Raw genomic sequence first — 21,102 nt, 5'->3', positions numbered from 1 at the left:
TGGATCTCCAGTTGCTCTGTGTGTCCTGTGCCTGCGTGATGATGCGAGTGTTTCACTTTCTGTGCCAAATATCTCCTGCCACCGTACCTCCCTGCCAGAACATACTCTATTCCCTCAGGAATCATAAGCTCAGATAAACTCTTCCTTCTATGAGCTCCCGAGGTCATGTTGTTCTATCACAGCAACAGAAAAGTAACTAATACACTACTCATCTGTGTCCATTCCCCCTGACCTCAGCACCGTGGTTACATGTGCATGCCACCACACCCGGTTTCTGTGTGGGTGTTGGGGGTGGGGTCTGAACTTGGTTCCTCATGCTTTTGTGGAAGGCCCTAACAACTGAGTCATCTTCCCAGGCTGCCCTCCAACTTTCTATGTAGCCAAGGATGACTTCAACATTAACCTTTTGTTCTTTTTTTTTTTTTTTGAGACATGGTCTCACTGTGTAGCCCTAGCTAGCTAAGAGCTCGCTATGCAAATCGGGCTGGCCTGCAACTCATAGAGATCTGCCTGCCTCTGCCTCCTGAATACTGAGATTAAGGGGGTGCACCATCATGATCACATTTTAAGTTTTAAAAACCACACCAGTTATGCATGTAGACAGTGGAACCTCAGTCCCCATAGTGGCATGATGGGTCACCTGGCACCCTTCTTAGGCCCTCAGAGCCCCAGCTGCAGCCCAGCGATTACTATCACCCCCATCTTGGAGGTGGGCCATACGCACTCTCCCTGAGAAGTGACTGGCTGCCTCCCTGTTTCCATTTTCCCCTCTCTCCTGTGTTTTCTGGAAGATTCAGTTTCATGATAATGTGAGTTATAAAAAAGGAGGCAAAAATCTTAGACGAGTCTCACGGGAGACTAGCGGGGAGAGCTGCATCTGCTCCTGCCACTTCAGTGCAGATCAGGGAACATGGACCCTGACTGGGTGTATGATGAATGGACAAAGATGGGCAGTCGTTTAAAAAACTGCTTCATAAGAGCCAAACCAATTTTAAAAAGAGAAAAAAATCTGGGGCTGGAGAGATGGCTCAGCGGTTAAGAACACTAGTTGTTCTTGCAGAAGACCCGGGTTCGAATCCCAGCACCCACATGGCAGCTAACAACTGTCCGTAACTCCAGTCCCAGGGGATCCGACAGCCTCTTCTAACCTCCGTGAACATTGCACACGGGTGCACTTACCTACATGCAGGCAACACATGCAATACACATAAAAATAATAAATAAAACATTTAAAAAGAAAGAAATCAGCCCTTTTTTAAGTTTTAGAAAGGAAGTGTCTGAGCCTGAAAGGAGGAAAAGGAAACTGGGGACTCAGGGCTTCGTGGGACTCGTCAAGGAAGTCTGTCATCTACCCCCAAGCAAGAGCTCGCTGCCTCTGGGCTCAGCCAGTGAAATGTGCAGGGGACTCCAGTAATGTCACCCAGGAGCAGATGCCAATATGTTAAAGAAGAAAATGGATTAATTCTACGAGCCACTTCCTCCAAGTTGCTGACTGGGTCTGAAGTTTAAAAGGAGACCCACCATGCTCTTGGTTTGGTTTGGAGGGCTGTTTTGACCAGAATGGAGACCCAGACAGATTCTCTCAAAAGTGTTTTAATAAAGTGTGTGAACGGCAGTGGGCTTGATTCCCACCCGGCAGTTCCAATTCCTCCAACAGCTGGAAGGGAGGGGAGAGTCGGGAGGTCTTGCACCGGAGTGTCCACAACGCCCTTTCTATCCTCTTCCTGCTGGAGAAAGAATGGGAGAGCCACAGAAGAGGCGCCCAGAGGTTCAAGGACACACAGCACAGGCCTGCCCTGGGCCAGACTCACAGCCACCCAGGCAGCACTCCGTGCGAAACACAGAAAACCTGTCTGGGAGGGCTGCCAGCTCAAGCAGCTTCCCGAATCCAAGGCTGACCACGATCTGGCCTACGGAGCAGGACAAGGCTGCATGCCTGGCTGCCTTCACGGCTGCGTGGAAGCGAAGCTGAGAACCTGTGCGTTTGACGCCACGTGAGGGGTCAGCCCGGACACGTTCACCGGCCCCTTCGTCATCTTTTCTTAAAAAAGTGTATTATTTTATGTGTTTGAGTGTATTGCCTGCATGGATGTGAGTGCACCCGTGTCATGCAATGCTGCAGAGGTCAGAACAGGGCTTCGGATTCCCCTGGAACTGGAGTTAAGGACGGTTCGTAGCCGCCATGTGGGTGCTGGGAATCGAACCTGGATCCTCTGCAAGAGCAGTCAGTGCTCTCAACCACTGAGCCATCTCTCCAGCCCCTATTTTTATCTTTTTTAAAAAATAATTTTTATTTATTATTCTTATTTTATGTGTATGAATGTATCACCTGCATGTAAGTGCTCCTGTGTCATGCAATACCTGTGGAGGTCAGAAGAGAGTGTCGGATCCCCTGGAGCAGGAGTTATAGATGGCTGATGGCTGCCATGTGGGTGCTGGGAATCGAACCTGGATCCTCTGCAAGAGCAGCCAGTGCTCTTAACCACTGAGCCATCTCTCCAGGCCTCTTATGGTTATCTTTCATTATGTGTATACATGTGTCTGTGGGGGGGGGGTGAGAGCAGGTGCCCATGGAGGCCAGGAGGCCAGAAGAGGGCATCAGATCCCCTGGAGTTGGAGCTATAGACAGTTGTGAGCCACCCCACGGGGTACTGGGAACTCACCAAGAGCAGCCAGCGCTCTAATTGGCTGAGCCATCTGTCCAGCCCCTTCCTGTATCTTGGTCGCTGCACCAGAAAGGCAGGTGGCCAGAGAGAATGTCTGGTTCTCTCACCTGGGCCTTGAATGTCAGTTACACTAAAGCCATGCCTGACCCTGAGTGGCAATCTTCCTCGCACTGGTACGGTCGAGACCAGTGTACAGTTGAGTATGTACATTCAATGTGGCAACAGACACAGGCAAAGCCACTAGCTCAATGTCTAAAGCCCTTTTTTTTGAGACAGGGTCTCATGTAGGCCAGGCTGGCCCTGAACTCACCATAGCTGAGGATGACCATGGACTCTGGTCCTCCTGCCTCCGCTCCTGAGTGCTGGGCTCACGGGCCTGGGCCACTTTTCCTTCGAAAATGAAAGTTTTCATTTCTTTATTTTTCAATTTCCACAAGTGTGTGTGGCATGTAGGTGTGTGGGGGCACAGGAGGGGGGCATGTACACGTGTGCACATACATGTAGAGGCCTGAAGTTGCCGTGAGGAACCATTTTCCATCACTCTTCTGCCTTGTGCACTGAGGCAGGTCTCTCAATCAAGCCCAGAGCTTGCAGATATGGATCGTTTTGCTAGCCAGCCTGCCCTGGGAGCCCATCTCCACCTTTAGAGGCTGGAATTACAGGGGGTGGGCACCCGGCATTTACTTGGGTTTTGGGGATCCGAACTCTGATCTTCATGCTTCATGAACCACTGAGCAATCTCTTCGGCCCCTATTTATTATTATTACTGTGTGTGTGTGTGTTAGAAAGAGGTGGGGGGATCAGATGACAACTTCCAGGGGTTCGTTCTCTCCTTCCACCATGGATTCCAGGGATCAAACTCCAGTCATCAGGCTTGTGTGGCAAGTGCTTTTATCTGCTGCGTCACCTTGCTGGCCCTAATGTGTTGTTTTTTGTTCGTTTTTGTCTTTTGTTTGAGACAGGGTCTCCCTGTAGCCACAGCTAGCCTGGAATTCATTATGTAGACCAGGCTGGCCTTGATCTCACAGAGCTCATCCTGCCTCTGCCTCCCGAGTACTGGGATTAAAGGCATGGGCCACCATGCCCAGTCATTTATTTTTTTGAGACAGGGTCTCATATAGCCCAAGTTAGCCTCTACCTCCCCAGTGCTGGGATTCCACGTATTTGCCACCACATCCAAGTTCAAGTGGGCATATCTGGCTAGCATGTTAACTGCAATCTCATGAGACTCAGAGTAGAACTTTCCAGCAAAGCTAGACTCCCTGACCTGCAAAAGCCATGAAGAGATGGATGCTTGGGTGTTAAGCTTCACTGTTTGTCGAAATTTGTTAGGCATCAATAAGACAGAAAACATAGGGTGTGCTTAAGTGCACGCAGGCAGCAGGAGGATCCCAGGTGCAGGGCAGAAAGAGGAATCTGTAAAACCAGATGAAATCAGACTGAAAACCCAAGACCACCAGGTTTTATGCAATTAAAAATCATCAAGCAAAAAGGGGGGCTGGGATGTGGATGGAGACCCTCAGCCCTGGCTGGCTGACAGCACACCTTTTGCTCCCTCCAGAGACAACTCCACAGGAGAGCAATGACCCTGTGCCCTTCTCCAGGGCCACAATGCCCTCCTGAAGTTCCCAAGGGACCGAGCCCTTTCCTGCCCTCAGCCTGTGCCTTCAGGTTATCGGCCCCTCCTGGCAACCCGTCTATGCTGTTCATTCACTTCTGTTCATGTTCACACTGTCTAGCCCTGGCTGGCCTGGAACTTGCTATGTAGAGCAGGCTAGCCTTGAACTTGCAGAGATTCGCCTGCCTCTGCCTTCAGAGTGCTGGGATTACAGGTGTGCTACCGTTCCCGTTTACACAGTACTGGGGGACTGAACCCAAGCCGTCTTGCATGCTGGGCAAGCACTCTAGCAATGCACATACAGCCTCAGTTCCCATCATTACTGTTATTATTATTATATTATAATAGTTTCAATTTTTGAGGCAGGGTCTTATGTGGCCCAGGGTGCCTCACACTCACAGCAATCCTCCTGTCTCAGTTTTCTGAGTGCTAGGATTACAAGTGCCAGTCATTGCACCCTAAATACTCACTGAATCATGTTTCAATTTTTTTTATCAGGAAATAATTTTGAACTTCAGCAAGAATGACACGGGAGCACTCTGCACGGCCTCCACCGTCCGGCTGGGGCCGGCCTCCTTCACAGCCCCTTCACCGTGCTCCCCTTTATCCTGTAGCTAATTTTTTTTCCTGAACCATTTGAAAGTTGAAGACAGACATGTCTAAGACATTCCTAAGAATAAAGACACTCAAATCAACACTGCTGTCTAACTTACTGTGGCTCACATCCAAATGTCACCAACTTCTCCAGTAACACCCCATTTCTGTAGTTTGGACTTTTTGGGTTGTTTGTTCGTTTGTTTGTTTGTTTTTAAGACAGGGTCTCATGTAGCCCAGACTGACCTCAAACTTGATACACAGCTAAGGATGGCCTTGAACTCTGTATCCTCCTGCCTCAACCTTCCCTGTGCTAGGATTACAGACATGTACCATACATCCAGCTACGCTTTTTTTTCCTGATCCAAGATACAATCAAACATGGTCTGCTGACCTCGATCATCAGATCTGAGCTGTCCAGGCGTTTATAAAGCACTGAGGGTCAGACACTGGGGAGTACTGACACCACTACAGTCTGGTGGTGTTTACAATTAACAGCAAGGCGTGTTTACTAAGTAACCTCGAGAATTTCACATCTATATAACCCTAACTAAGACACTGGGGAACCAAGACATTTCAAAGGGAGAAAATCAGAAGTGGGTACAAATTAGGAAATCCCCCTCAGGGAAGGACACCCGGGCTGAGACACGAAGGATGTGGTTGCCAAGGTGAGCTGTGTGTAACTGAGTGTGTGTGGTGTGTGTGTGCATGCATATGTATTTGACGTGCATGTGTTTGGTATGTGAGCATGTGTTTGGCATGCATGTGTGCATGTGTGTTGCATGTTTGTGCATGTGTATTTGGTGTGAGTACACAAGCACATGTGATATGTGAGCATATGTGTATTTGGTGCACGTGTGTTTGGTGCATGTGTATGTCTGTTGATGCATGTGTGTGATGCATGTATTTGGTAAGTGTATGCATTTGGTGTGAATTCATGTGTGTTTGGTGCACGCACGTGTTTGGTGCATGTAGTTTTTGGTGCATGTGTGTTTGGTGTATGTGTGCATACACTGAAAGAGAACCCCCTGCGTCAAGGAGGAGGGGGATGGGTGCAGAGGCTCCACTGCAGACAAGAGGCTGATCTGAGGTTGGTGAGGACAGAGGGGAAGGACAGTGCGAGGTGGGGACCTGGAGCGTAGTTCAGTCTCCAGTCTAGAAGTGGAAGCCTCAGAAGAGCTCCCACGAGAACTGGTGGCATAATTTCCACTTCGGAAGATCCCTGGGATGGCTGCACGGAGCAAAGCAATGAGAAAACACGGTCAGGCGGCCCCTCGCTTCGACTCCAAAGTGCATTTTTAATACCTTCTTATTAACTTGTTTAGTGACAGAGCCCGACCTGAATAGACACAAGCTTGTTCACCGTCTTATTTCTCCACTAATATGACTATGCTTTTGTCATAGGAAAAGCACGTGCTCATAGGTACCCTCTGTGCCCCTCTCCTGGGAGACCACGTGCTACAACATTCCCAATCAAAGATGCCTGTACCAGTTACACACTGAATGCCACCCCACCCCCAAGCTGAAATCCCCGATGCCTATCAGGAGGTGGGGTCTTGGGTACCCAGGACACATGGGGAGCCCTCAGGGATGGGTCAGTGTTCTAAGGGCAGACCAGGAGCTCTGGAGCACAAGGGACACAGAGACTAACTTCGTAACCAGGAAGAGGAAGACCCTCATGGAGAACCTGACTCCACTGGCACGTGCTTAGTAACTGCCGGCTCCACATCTGTGAGAGGCAAACGTTTATTACTGAATTCACCTGTCTGTGGTGTTCTGTTGTGTCAGACTATGGCAGCTAGTTAACCTCTCTGATCCAAAGACACCACTACTGTCTGCCATACAGAAATGATTCCGGGCCTTTAGACCTGTTTGCCTTCCTTCTAACGTGTGCGTGGTGGTCCACAGAAGAGGCTGGGCCACATGGCAGAAGGACCAGGTCCTTTCCTCTTGGAACACCAAGTGTTCGGACCCAGCCTGGGGAACACTCAGTATTCAGTCAGAAGCCGATGGGTGACTGCCTAGTCTGATGAAACGGACTTTCCAGAAGCTCCAGACCTGTCCTGCGGCTTCTCTGCCTCACCTGGGCCAGTGGTTAGCAAAAATGACCTTACAGGCCTCTTTTAACTCCTGAGCTCCAGGAGACTTGAATAAGCAGATCTGGTCTTATGACTTAGGACCCTCCAGGAACTGGAGGCTAGATGGCTCTTTCTAGATCACGGGCCCAGTCCTACCTGTACTTCAGTCTTTCAGTCTCAGTTCTGGCTTTACTTCTCAAGGCTGAGCACCGCTGAATTTAGGAGGCCTTGAGTATCCCACACACTCCCCACTTTCCCCTGCCCGCCAAAATGCTGACTGTAAATCCCTTCACCCCAGCCTTGCCCAGTCCTCTAATGCAGGCTGACCCACCTGACTCCCCTTGAGGGATGTGGGCCTGGGTTCTCCTCATCAGAAAGCGTTCCCATCATCAGCATCATCCTGTCTCAGGCCACCACACAAGCTCTCCATACCATGAGACTAAAGCTCCAGGCTGTGTGGGCTAGTCAGCTTCTCAGTGGCTGGAGTGTCATCTGGGTGGTGAGCTCAGAGACTGTGTGACCCATCATGTGGCTGTACCTGTTATATCTGGGCACGGGGTGAATGAGTGGATTCATTCTCCCTCCCCCTCAGTGGTTGGTCTCTCTGCCTTGGTTTCCTCCTGCACAGCCACAGCTACCTGTCCAGTCAGCCTCTGCCCTAAACCATCCTGCCCAGCCCAGCACCCAGAGAGTGGCATCCAGCCTCTCCCACTTCCATAACTCCCCGCTTCCCCACTGCTACTGGGAAAGGGTCCTCCTTTCTGCCACTTCAGAGGCCCAATCCTATCACACACACACATACACACACAGAGCTAAGGTTTGGGCCTTGTACAAGTTAAAAACCACCACTCCACAAAAGCCCTCTCTGACCTCACCACTGTGGTCTCTCCAAGTCTGTTCTCCATCCACACAACACAAAGAGCTCGTCTGTGTCCTGGCTTTGAGCTAGGAGCTCTGAAAGGGACGATTGGTTTTTGTCTGTAGCACACAATAATCCTCCAAATCAATTTAGTGGGGACCCAGAATAGAAATAAATTGGAACTCAGGACAAATGAGAGACAATGCACGTAAGTAAAAGGTAGCACCCGCAGTTTACTAATTGGTATCCAATGCTAACGGTTGGAGAGAGGAGGGAGCACTTACTCAGGAGAGCGGCTTTAGTTAAGAATACATACGTGCAGTGTAATACGATAATCTTCTCTAAGAGGATCTTTTCCATGAATTAAAAAGGAGGTAGTGGCTAGAACTGATGGAGACAAGGATCCCTGCTCTGGAGCACCAGGTGCTCTGGGCTTAACGCGCCTCGAGCTGCCAGGACCGCCTGGCCTCTGTGTATCTCTGCTCTTCTTCCAAAGACTCCCACCAGGCATGCAGGACGAAGGCCCCACTCCACTCCGGCCCAGACCCATCCTAACTATAACTGTCCTATCTCTACATTCTGAGGCTGGAGCTTAGGACTTTAATACATGTTCTGGGGGATATGTTAAATTCCCCCACCAAATCCATGAGCCTATTTACCCACTTCACAGGAGCTGGAGGCCTCAGGAAAGGCTGGGGCCTGAGCCAGCAGCACCTCTCCTGCAAGAGACCTACCCTGGGCTGACAGGACATTCGGCCCCACCTGCAGCAAGCACCTCTTTGCCCAAGAAGCAAGCAGGGGGCCAATGCCCAAGAGCCACGGGAAAAACACCAGCCCAGAGGAGGCATGTAGGATTCTCAGGGAGCATGAGATTCTCAGGCAGAGACGCCCAACAGGACTGCCTGTGGGGGAAGGAAGTGTAGTTACAGCCAGAGCTCCTCAAAGCACTGCCGACAGTCCTTGGCTGCCTCTCCAGGAGCTCACAGGCTCGCTCGAGGCCTCACGTCCCACCAGGGGGAGGCAAGTTGGTCTCTTTCCCCTCTATCCAGAGGAAGGTGCACAGTGTCTCTAGCACCAGGATCACAGGGTGTCCAGGTGAGATGCAAGAGGTAAGGGCCAGCAGTCCTGCCTGGAGGGCTGCGCAGGGATAGCTATGTATCATTCATTCACTCATTCATTCATTCATTCATTCACAGCACATTTACCAAGCACCTACTGTGCACCATCACCGTGGCTGCAGCAGTGAATGGGACAGGCAAGGTCCCTCCCTTCAGTGCTCAGAAGCAGCATCAAGTAAATGATGAAGCAGGGCCTGGAGAGCGATGGCAGTTAGCAGGATAGCAGGGGCATGGGTTCAAGCTGCATGTAGTCAGGGCACAGCCTCGGCAAAGTGCTTGAGTGCTTTAGCAGAGGGACAGGCATCTCCCAGTTCTACCCGTAATATACTCGTTCCCTGTGAGACTACACTATGATTTCATGGGTGGGCAGAGGAGAACAGTCAGAAAGCTGGGGCAGGAATCCCCAGGCACGGCACTGCTGGTGGGACAGTGGGTTTGGAAAGCACTACAGAGGTGCGCTCAGACACAGTGGCTGTGCCAGGCCCGCTGGAGAACTCAGGGCCTCACCATGTGTCCAGAGCTCCCAGGACAATTAGAACTCATCTTCCCAATGAACACAACTTACATATGGAGAAATGGAAGCGCAGCCGGGTTAGGCGCAGCCCAAGGTCACACATCTCCTGGGGGCTACCACATGACAACTGAGGTCTCTTCAGGAAGAGACCAGAACAGGGGTTGGCAAATAGAGCCTGCTCAGTCCAACATGCTTCCTGTTTTTGCAAATAAAGTTTTATTGGAACATGACACACATTCGCACATAGTATGGCCAAGCTCCTATCAAGATGACATATTTGAGCAGCTGCAACAGAAACCATATTGTCCAGAAGTCCATGAAAGAGTACCTAGGACACACTGGCCATATTTGGGAGTGGACCTCCTAGAGACGGAGGAAGGCAAGCTCACTTGCAGCTCTCTGGGATGCTGTCCCCCAGCTGGAGCCTCCCCCAGAGTTGCTGCTGGGAAGGCTCTCAAACATGACTTCTCTCTGCCAAGGGATCACGATGTCAGGCTGCTAGGAATGTATGAGGTTGGTTTTGCACACACCTCCAAGAGACAGATCAATTCTTCCTGGAATGGTCAGGGAAGGCCTTCTGGGAAAGGAACAATTTGAGAAGAGACAGAAACGCCGAATATGGCAACTGCCGAGATCCTCTGTCAGCCTGAGCCCAGTGGACTACCCAGAACCCTGGTGACGGAAAGGGAGCGTGCTCCCTATTACTGGGGGCTTCAGGCCAAAGATGGCTGTCCAGTAGGAGAACCCTGGAGAGCCCAAGGGAGGAAAACCACACCAGGATTTTGTACCTTTTAAGTGCTGTAGAGAGAAAGAGAGCAAAGCCTGACAATTCAGGTTGAAGCTTATAAATGTCCCTTTATTACCTCTGGCTTGGCACCTGGCACCTTCTCAATGTGCCCCATTGTCCCTGGCCCGGCCTTTGTGGCCAGAGCTGTCGGCTGCCTCTTCTACTGCAGAGGGAGGTACAGGATCCAGGATGGGGAAGGAGGGGCCAGAAGGGCAAGAGAACTCCCCCACGCCACAGGGTCTGACAGCTGTGCCCAGGGGAGGGTAGGCAAGAAGAGCTGTGGGTCAGAAACTGTCTGCTCCCTCCTATCTGTACCCTGCTCGCATGCCAGAGAGGTTGCTTCCCATTTTGAAGGCAGAGAGGGGAAATGACTGCCCCCTCCGGGGTCTATCAAATTTGGTAGCTAAGAGCACAAATCTGGGCGTAGGAAGCCCAAGCCAGAGCTCCGTGGCTTGCTTCCTGCACAGCCCTGGACGTTACTTAGGCATCCGAAGCCTGTTCATCCATCTGTGCAATAACAGCAGTCATAGTGAACCCCCTGCCCACTCCAGGATCACAGGGCAGAGGAAAGGTAGGAACAGTGTGTGACACGCAGTGCCCACTCAATTCACAAGTGATCACCAGGGAGCCCCTATGGGAAGTCCCTGAACACTGGCAGAGCTGCGGCCACCACATCCAAGGGCCTTGGACTCAGACATGCATGTCTGTGTGAAGCCAAACAGCTGCGGCACACACAGGCCCTCTGCTCTCTAAGGGTGCTTCCTGGGAACGCCTCTGAGTCCCCACTCCCCAAAGAGCTCCTACCACTCCCCCATCATAAGAATGCACACCCTGCAGCAGGCTGCCGAGCCAGGAGTGCAGCAGCAAACAAAGTAGACTGTGTCCCCACGGCCACTGACAACCCGCCACCAGCAGCAGCCCCTAACAACGGGCAAGCTTCATGAGACAGAGGGGACCCACATTCAGGGGCCTAGAGGGAAGCCAGGGACTTGGAGTCTGGGCTTGAGAAAGCAGGAATCTGCACATCAGTGCCTGTGGTCTGTTTGACAACCAGGGACAATACAGGTCTATTTCCTCTGAAGTGTTTTAGTCTGAGAGTCAGAAGGCTCAGCCTCAACTCACCGGCTCTGGTTTAGTTAAACTCTTTGACCCTTGGTTTCCAAATGTCTCCCGTGAAGCTGGTTATGGTGACGGTGAAACACCCAGGTTTCAGACCACAGAGGGGGCAGGGCCGTGACCGGCTGGAAAGCTGGGGGCTTATCTAGAGGGGCAGTAGCTGCAGGACATGACCAGCACCCCCCATGATTCTCACAGCAGGTCCAGGTGCCAGACTGTTCCCAAAAAGCCAAACCCAATAATTTTTCCAAAAAATACCAATTATTGAGCAACTTAATACTTGAATATTTTATTTACTCTTTGACAATTTCGTATGTATATACAACATAACTTGATCCTGTCCACCCCACCTCTGCCTCCCCTGTAATCTGATCACAACCTCCCCCACACATGCCCCTCCCATTTTCATGGCCGCCTTTTCTTTTTTTTAATAACCCACTGAGTTTAATTACTGCTTTCCGCATGCACATGGGTGTGGGGCCATCCACTAGCATGGGCAACCTCCCAGTGGCTACACCCCCCAAGGAAAACTGACCCTCCCTTTCCCCAAAGCCATCAACTGCAGCTCTTCAGCCTTTGGGAGCTCTTCAGCTCTTCAGGAGCTCATGACCCCCTCCCCTATCCACACTGGAATACTGACTGCCCTTATCAACTTATTTATTAACATTTACTTATTAACATTTAAAACCATTGATATCTAGTCATAAAAGGCTAGCCCTTGGTAAGTCCTGACATTCTGATAGGCCATAGGCTGAACATCTATTAGAAGACACCTATAAGCTAGGGAACTGAGGGTGGGGTGGGTGGGTTAGACTGCTTGGTCCATAAACTGCTTGCCACTCAAGCTTGAGGACCAGAATCCAATCCTAGAACCCATGTTAAAAAAAAAAAAAAAAGGCCACCATGGTGCAGGTACTTGGAGTCCTAACACCGGGGAGGTGGAGACAGGAGGACCCCTGGGGCCGGCTGGCCAGCCTACCTGACCTAACTGGTGAATCCCAGGTCCCAGTAAAAGACCCTATCTCAAAGAAAACAAGGTAGACAATTCCTGAGAAATGACACCTGAGTTTGACTTCTGGCTTTCACACACACGTGCACACATGTACGTGACACGCACACATAGGCCCACGCAATGATTAATGAAAGAAAACAGCTGTTAAGGCTCACTGTCAACAGAATAACCAGGAATCCAAATTACAGACCCTGGTGCTCCAGAATCATTAACTTCTTGTAAAGTTCGGTAGCAAATTTAGAAACTAGTTATTTCACAAATAGACATGCACACACACACACACACACACACACACACACACACACACACACACTTACTTCAGCTGTCAGCAGCTGACAACGATCAATACTCAGGAGGAAAGAGGCAAGAAATAACAGTTTTCACTTGAGAACACACAGTGTGCCTGAGCGACAGGAAGTCATTTTCACACACACCTCCACCAGATGTTCCAGCCCCACCCCTTTCCCAAGGCCCTTCCTCCAGAAGCCCCTGCCAACTTACGCTCTGAGCCTGCCTCTTGGGAAGACCCACACCAGCACACACCAGTGCTCTGCACTCTGGGGAGGCCACTGATGGACTGTGTCCTGCTGTAACCCTCACCCAGTACACTGCTGGGCAGTCGGCGAGAGAACTGCTTTCCGGGTCTGACAGCCACTGGAACAACCGTCAGGCTGCTCTTCAGTGGTGAACTCACACCTGTCCTCCCTGCATCCCAAGGAAGGGGACAGACTGGACTCAACCCGATCACACAGTCAGCCAGCGGTTCCAAGGTCGGGCAGAAGCAGCTGGGTCTGCTTCTCTTTGCCTGACTGCAAGGCCCCAATATACCACTTCACCTCTTCACTGAATCTTTAACCGACACCAGGACACTTTGTCATAGTGTTAACGAGGTTATATATTGAGAAAAGGAACATGATGCTCCACAGACGCCAGTCAGGGCAGCCAGACCTAGAGATCAGGTAGGGCTGGTTCCCAGCACCACACTGTTCCCTCTGCCCTCGCTGTAGCAGGAGGGGTTCACAGGCTCTCCCCTCCCTGGGGGCCCCTGGCTCAGGCACATTACCCTTCCCCAACAGCATAAAGGCATGGCCCCACCCTGGAAGGCAGCAGATGGCAAACGTCCAGCCCGTCTAAAGAGCATGCCAAAGGGCATCACTAAACCGGATCTAGATCAGGATCCAGACTCAGAACCTGACCTGCTGGCACCTGAGAAGGTGTTACTCCTTATCACCCAAGAGAGACACCTCAGGAGGCACTCCAGGAACAGAGGCCTTGGGGGAGTGGGGTGGGCCCAGGAGGGAGATGTGTGTGTCCCAGATGTGGCAAAGAACGGTTGCCTGTGGGAAGCTGGGGTGGGGGGAGTGCGCACTCCTTGGCCCGCGCCACACAGCCTAGCCAGCTCCATGAAGTCTCCATCCTCTTCGGGCTCGGGTTCTCACACCCTAAAGTTCATGGAGAACCGTTCCTCAGGCACCTTCCCTCTCAGGCTTGCTGAGAGCCAACCACAGGGCACCCTCCCTCTGCCCTGGGTCATTCTGTAATGAGGGACACAAACAGAAGGGACGGCCACCGAGGTGTGTTCCATAACAAAGCACAGTCTAAAAATGATGATCACACCGCATGACAAATCTGCATGGATCTGTCACCAAGAGAGTGGGGCACCCAGGAAGGCCTCCCATCCATGTGGGTTGATGAGGAAAGGGAGGCTTGGGATGACAGTGAGCAGACCCCTGGGACCAGAGTGACCGAAGCATGTTTTCCTGGAGGTGACTGGCAAGGAGACTGTTCTAGAATGATGTCAAGGACCTGAGTTCCCTTCTAGGTGGGAAGTAGGAAGGTACCACGAAAAGAGTCAGGGAGTGGGCACAAGAGTCTCTCATTCACACCATACAACCTCCCCAGCATCCCAATCCTCAGAGCCTGCGCTGTCCTGCACATCGGCTGGACCTTGTGCCTAGCCAAGTCTTCACCTTCGCCTCGGAGATCTCAAGGTCCATTGACAGCATGGCATGCATGCCTACCCTCTGGGCCACAGGAAGCTAAGAAGCCAGTCCCTACCCTAAGCCAAGCCAAGCAGCCTGGTGGCCACTTTTACTGCTTGGTCAAGGGCACTAGGGGTCAGGACTTTGCACTCGGTGACCTCAGTGACCGGTTTCATCCTCAAAAGACGTTCCAAAATAGTTACCAAAAATAGTTATCATCATCCTCGTGGACACAGACCAGGAATTTCAGGCAGAAAGGTCAGGTGAGCCCTGCACACTGTACCACCACTGTCTAAGAGAATGAGAAGGTCACCCAGGGGCCTATTGGAGAGGTTCAGTCCCAAGGCAATGGCCTCTCCCCCTGCACAGATACTCCGTCAGGAAGGAGTGGAGGGATGGGCAGGGAGACAGGTTCTTTGTCCTAATCAGACATGGTGAAACAGAGTGCTGAAGGGATCCCGCTGGGCCACAGACTCACAGGCTCTATCACCACAGAGAGCTTGATGTCCCTCCTCTTTTCTTCCCTGGTCACACCCGACGACGTGAAGATAATAGGCTTCACAGGGTACATGATAAATAAGCAGGGGGAACCACTATGACCCTTCATGGTCCAACATACCAACATCATTCTGATGTGTATGTGTGTCTGCTGTGTACATGTGCATGCTGTGTGTGGTACATGCACTTGAGTATGCAGGTGTGTGTGCCCACGAACATGCGTGCAGAGGCTCCTCTGTCCCTCTCCACCTCACTGCTGTGAGTCAGGGTCTCTCACTGAATCAGCTGTGCTGGCCTCGGAATCCACTCGTTTGCTCACCGAAGCTGGGGTGACAGGCACACATGGCCTGGCTGGCTTTGCACTTGGATATTAAGGGTTCAAACTCAGGTCCTCATGTTCGGAGAGCTAGCACTCTAACCCACTGAGCCATCTCCCCAGACCCCAACCTCATTTTTATTAGCATTGTTTTAGGTCCCTGCTCCTTAAGAAAACGCGGCATTTGAAGCCGTTCTCTGAGAAGCACCCAGACGGCACCCACCGCGGGCCTGCTCTCTGCCCTTCCTCTCCTATCAGCGTTTGGCAGAGGGCAGCATACGGGAACCACGGGAAGATAAGAGAGGGGAGCGCCACACAGAGAGAGCCACAGGCACAGGCGTAAACACACACCCACCTCCTGCAGCAAGCGGAATTGTTTAGCTTCCTCTGGCTTCCAAAGTATGAACACTCCGCCTCCTCCAGCGAACAGGGACAGGCATAAAAAACCGAAGTTGAAGAGACAGAAGTTCTTTTTTCAGCTTGAGAGAAATGTTCAGTGAACTGGTTTTTGGGGCGTGGTGGGGAAGGGCTGTGCTCAGGACACGTGTGAAGGGAAAGGAAGGCAGAACCAGTGGGATTAGAGCAAGACAGCTTTCCCCCCTCTATGGCTTGTTGGCAAAAATCTGAGGCCAAGCCAGGCCACACTCTGCCAAGTCTGCCTGGTGCATGAGTGAGGCCAGGCCACGCTCTGCATCGCAGCCCAGGGTGGGCAGAGGCGATAGAAACCCTGATGTTGAGTCACAGCCTCTGCACTCAACAGTAGTCCAGGGTAGCCAAGACACAGTGAATTGGGGATGATGCCCACTGCCTGGGGTGCTGCGGCATGACTCTAGGTGGACATGGGCGCGTCTTCTCAAGGCATCCTTCTTTCCATCCCACAAGAGTGCTGGATGCTTCTGTGGGGAGCTGCTCTTCCTCCTGTCTGAGTGGCCAAGCCTACCCCCAGCTCCAGCATGAGTGGACTCAACCAGCACAGCTCCTCCTCCCAGCTGTGACGGGTTCTGAGCATGGCAATTCCAAACTGTACCAGGAAGACTCGCTAGAGCTCACAGGAAAGATGGTTTCTTCTCTTTGACACAGGTGGGCAGAGGAGACAACCTCTCCTCCAGGATCTGTGTAGGGACCCGAGGTCATGGTCTGCTACCATGGGAACTCGGTCTAGGTCAAAGCTAACATACAGAAAGCCAGAGGCAAGAGAGCCCAGATCACCCAATCCCTGAAGCCACAGTGGTCCCAGGGGCCCATGTGCCCCCTTATCACTGCAGCCTTCCTGGCTGAATTATTGTTATTTGCAACAGGTGAAGACTGTGAGGGGCTCTGAGGGCCCGTTATCCCTGCCAGCCGGGGACAGCAGTAATGGTGCCACATGCCACACACCTTTGAATCCCTCTACCTCCAAGCAGGGTCGCTTTGCTGCCCTAACAGTTAATGTGTTTTACTTGCTGGTCTTCAAGACGTGGTGAGAGCATCTTGGCTCCCAGGGGAGATAAGAGCAGAAAAGCTCACACATTAGTCTATGGAGGAAGAGTCTCCACTGTGAAACGGACTGAGAACCTCAGAGTGCTGTGTGTTGGGCTGCACTCCCCCTGCGAGACCTGTTGACGTGATCACCCCCTCTGGGCCTCAGTTTCCATCAAACAGAACCAAAGTGCTGGACGAGAGGCCCACTGAAGCCCTGTGCCCGCTCTGACAAACTCAGACACAGCCTCCCTTCCCCAACTTGTGCCATGTGCGAGCAGGGGGTGTAGCTCCAGACATTTGTGACACTGTGGTGGGAGGCCACCATGTACCTACCTGGTCACGGTAACTCAGACCTGTAGAGTTGACCTCCCATCCCCACTCCACTGAACACAAGAGTACGCATACCAGCCTCTCCTTACTGACTCTGACACACACAGGAGGGGGCAGAAGACCAGACAGACACAAAACACAGATGCTGCAGTGCACACCATGGGGGCAGTGGGAGACAGGACCTCCTTCACCTCTGGGTGCTTTTTGTACAGTGATAAGAGCCCGCTGACAGTAGACAAGGTACAATTAGCAAGCCAGATGGTTATCTTTTAAAGAGGCCTTTGCGTGCGTTCCCCTGATCCCATTATCTATTACCTGCCACTGGAGCCAGCAAGAAAGCTGAATACCTTTACACTGCTGCCTCAAAGAGGAGCCAGAACATGAACAAACTCCCCCCAGCAGGGGCCTCAGCCTGATTCTAGACCTTTCCAACACATACTGCCAAACTCACAAAACCCCTGGGATGTTAGATTGGCAAAGCACAGACAAAACATCACAAATAAGTTCTGATGCCACTCACCCTAGTTGAGAAGCCCTGTTAAGCAACAGTCTGAGGCCAAGTCTGGCCTTAGTGGGACAGGCATTGATTAGCAGTGTCTGCCCTGGCCATGGGTGGGCACAGTTACATATACATGCACCGCTCTCCTTTCTGAATCTAAACTAGTTTCACAGGTGAGGAGTCTACAGCCTAGAAAGGTTAAACCCTTTTCCTGAGGATACAATGCACCAGGACCAGAAGCCAGGCCCTCCCCTCCTCAGATGATAAGCCCAGGAGGAAGAAGAGGCCAGGAGGTGGATTTGGTCTGACCAGTCAACAACCCTTCCCCGGTGGCATTGGATTTCACCTGGGCAAGCTGACAGAAGTGATTAGCAATCTAAAGGACACCAGCCCCTCCTTGGAAAAGCAAAGAAACCACTCCAGGTCACATTTCCATGGTGCTTAACTTGCTGGCGTCTGGCAAGGTTCTGCTACCAGGAGACTGAAAGGGGGAAAGTATGGGTTTCAGGATGTCCTAAGAATAAAGTCCTGCTGTGACACAGGAAGAAAAACCTGGGATGGGGGAAAATTAGTCACTAGTATTCCATGATCCCACCGCTTCTACCCCACAGACGATATTATCCAGGGAAGCCAGTTCTCACAGGACAGAGAGCTACACCTAGTTCCTACTGGGAACCCATTCCCAAGCCTGTGAGATGAAACCAACCCTAGGACCCTAGACTTAAACCAAGATGTCAGGCAAATCAGAGGTAGGAATGAGAGTGAGAGAGTTCCAAGTTAAAACAAAGATGCCTGGAGGCTGGCTTGATGTGTGCTTTATGATTCAAACACCCTGCTGGGCCCCACTGGTACCCAGATAGGGCCGCAGGGCAGGTCTGTGGACAGACACCAGAACCTTCATTTAGAGCTCTATTCTTCACCCCAGAGGCAAAGCCAAGGACTCAGAGGTCTGTTCAAACCAGGGTAAGCGACCTCACATAAATGCAGCTCAAATCTTAGAGAAAGTCCATCAGACTTTGCCCTAGAGCCTCTGCAGCAATTTCTCTTCCCTTCCCTTGTCGAGACAGGTCTCATGTAGCCCAGACTACGTAGACAAGGCTGGCCTTGAACTCTTAATCCTCCTGCCTCCACCACCCACATACTAGGATTACAGGTGTGCCCAGTGCAGGTTGCAGAGTTCCAGCTCCTTGCAGGGCTTTATGCACGTCAGGCAAGCACTCTACCGGATGAGCAACAGGCTGGCTCAGCCAGAGCTGGCGGAGTGAACTCTACCAGAAAGATCATCCAGGTCCTTGGGATGACTCTCAAAAGCGACAGGGCGACAACTGGTGAGCTCTGCTGAACAGCTCCAGGTGCTGTAGACGCTCGTGTCCCAGCTAGCCACCTGTTACGTTCAGCCCCTGCCTGCTCCAGGACATGGAGGAGACAGAGGGAAGGAAGAAAGCAGCCTCTTTCCTGGAGGGCAGCTGACATTCAGACAAGGGGCCAGGGACCAAGCCCAGGGCTCTGCATCTGTGGGACATCCGAAGAGAAAGCGACTGTGTGGAAATCTGGCAGGATGCTCTAGAAAGGCAGCCCATGAATGCCAAATCCTCAAGGACACAGCCCCCTTCTGCAGCTCCCCAGAGGCATGGCAACCTCCACATGCCCCTTCTCCTTTCCCTCGTCCCCTGCACGCCATTCCAGAGAAGTGGACAAGGACCAGGGCATGTGGACCAGCCTCTGCGCAGTCCAGGCAGCACCTCCAACGGGCACTCAGCAGCTGCTCCTCTCTTTCTGCTCCAAAGGTGGCCTCACTCCATCAGTACCCTCTTGTACAGTGATTAATTTGCTGTGAAAGCTCAGGCCAAACTGAGAAGGCAGTTAACCTTGACCTTCTTGCTACACATCTGGGTCTATAGAAAATGAAAATCAGGATGTCTCCAGCACCCACAACAAATGAAATATGAGGGCTCGCTCCAGGCAGAGGCAGGGAGTCCACAGCTATTTTAGACTTGCTTACAGCTATTCTACAGGAGAGTCTGCACCTGGCTGGACATGCCCCCCTCAGCCAGGGCTGTGGTCAGCACAGAGTATCCCAAGGTAGGAAAGCTAAGGGACCTCAGGAAAAGAGAAAGAAGTGGCCCACTGGGCTCCTCACCAGTCCACTGAGTATCATGGAATGTTGGCGCTGAATCACACAGATGAAACAAGTAGGCTCAGAGAGGGTGACCAGACTCATCAGCACAGCAAGCTCGTAGTAGAGATCTAGAGGTCTGAATCGGCCGTCAAGAATTTGAGCTGGAGATTTATAAAAGGAGTGTTCTACCAGTGAGATCTACCAGAAAGATCAACCAGACCCTCTGGGATGGTTTACAATGACCAGAGTACTGGGCCAAACTTTAATTGATCAGCGCCATAGCAAAGAACCCTCGTCCAAGAAGCCAGTGCACCCAGAAGGCAGACTAACACTAGAAGAGAAGGGAAAAGCATTCAGCCTCAGAAAGTCTGCGTCTTCTCTAGAGGCCAGCCAGCAGTCAGTCAAGTCTGACCCTAATGCACAAACTGGCCACTTCCCCCAGGGCCAGCGAAATCCTGTAAGTGAATTTGAAATACCCTGGGGAGGAAACAGTTCAAGCATGCCCACCAGTGCCAGGAGCTGAGAGTGAATGATGGTTTCTGTTCCAGGAATGTGCTGGTCCACACGCATGCATCCATGTACACACACACACACACACACACACAAGCTCTAGAGAGGCAGAAACAAATGACCATCCCAATTTTGTCTACAAGAAACATCAGTTCAGACAAGACAGGAGGTGGTCTGTCCTCAGAGAACCATAGCCCTGGACATTTGGAGAGTCCTCTCCCAGAGCCTCCACGTAGCTTCTGGACTCCCCAGGAGTCAAGGGTGGCAAGTTCTTGGAGGACAGGCGCTCAGTCCCTACCTCTACCTTACCACGTCATCCAGGGTCCTGAGGCTCCTAGAGGGGCATGATCTCTGTATACCCAAGGAACGCAGGGAATCTGATGGAGGCACAGGCTGGGGGTGGGAGACACAAAGGGGGCCCGGGTGTTCTGTGCAGACGGCCAACGGAAAAGGGGTGACTTGGGTAGAAACACCAGAATCAGCAGGTGGGGTGGGAGGGTAAAGACCAGAACGCCCAACAGAAGGACCAGCCTCTCCATCCTGGATGACCGGGACGCAGGTAAATCCGCCAAGAGTGCGGCAAAAGGTCAGGAAAAATAGCAACACAGGGCACGAGGTGAGGGGGGCTGCACACCGAGGGCCCCGGGTTCGAGTTTCGTCCTTGTGTCTGGCTGGAAGGGGGTCCCAGACAAGTCCTTGACCTCTGCGCCTCCACATCCCCATCCTCAAAATGGGAAGCAGCCTGACCCGCCGAGGTGGAGGGAGGAACCGCGGGTCGGACTGAACCGGGAACCCGGGTGTGCCCCATCCCTCGGCCGCCCCCTACTCACCTGTCCGGCCGCCGGGGCTACCGCCGCCCCCGCCGCCCCGGGGCTGCCGTCCGGCTGCCGCTCGCGGTACAGAGCCCAGAGCCCCACGTTAGGCAGGAGGACCAGGGCCGCCAGCGCCAGCGCCACCGCCTGCAGGAGCCGCTTCTCTTTCCGCCTCATCAGGGCCCGTCCGCCCCGCCGCTCCCCGCCGGCTCC

The 21,102-nt window shown here is 52.3% G+C and overlaps 1 protein-coding gene across 1 annotated transcript in view; it reads right to left on the bottom strand.

Moving 5' to 3' along the window:
• The window catches only part of Galnt10 (polypeptide N-acetylgalactosaminyltransferase 10), a 168,534-nt gene extending 147,438 nt beyond the window's left edge, over positions 1–21,096 (bottom strand). Inside the window, exon 1 of the mRNA XM_008842336.3 lies at positions 20,908–21,096. Within this exon, the coding sequence (XP_008840558.2) occupies positions 20,908–21,066 (159 nt within the window). The 5' untranslated portion in view covers positions 21,067–21,096. The remainder of the gene's footprint in view (positions 1–20,907) is intronic.
• Positions 21,097–21,102: the final 6 nt, after the last annotated feature.

The sequence above is a fragment of the Nannospalax galili genome, unplaced genomic scaffold (genome assembly GCF_000622305.1).
Source record: "Nannospalax galili isolate Female #2095 unplaced genomic scaffold, S.galili_v1.0 scaffold940, whole genome shotgun sequence".
In the NCBI taxonomy this organism is placed as follows: domain Eukaryota; kingdom Metazoa; phylum Chordata; class Mammalia; order Rodentia; family Spalacidae; genus Nannospalax; species Nannospalax galili.
The sequence above is the reverse complement of the archived record's forward strand: the minus strand, read 5'-3'. Positions and strand labels throughout refer to the sequence as shown.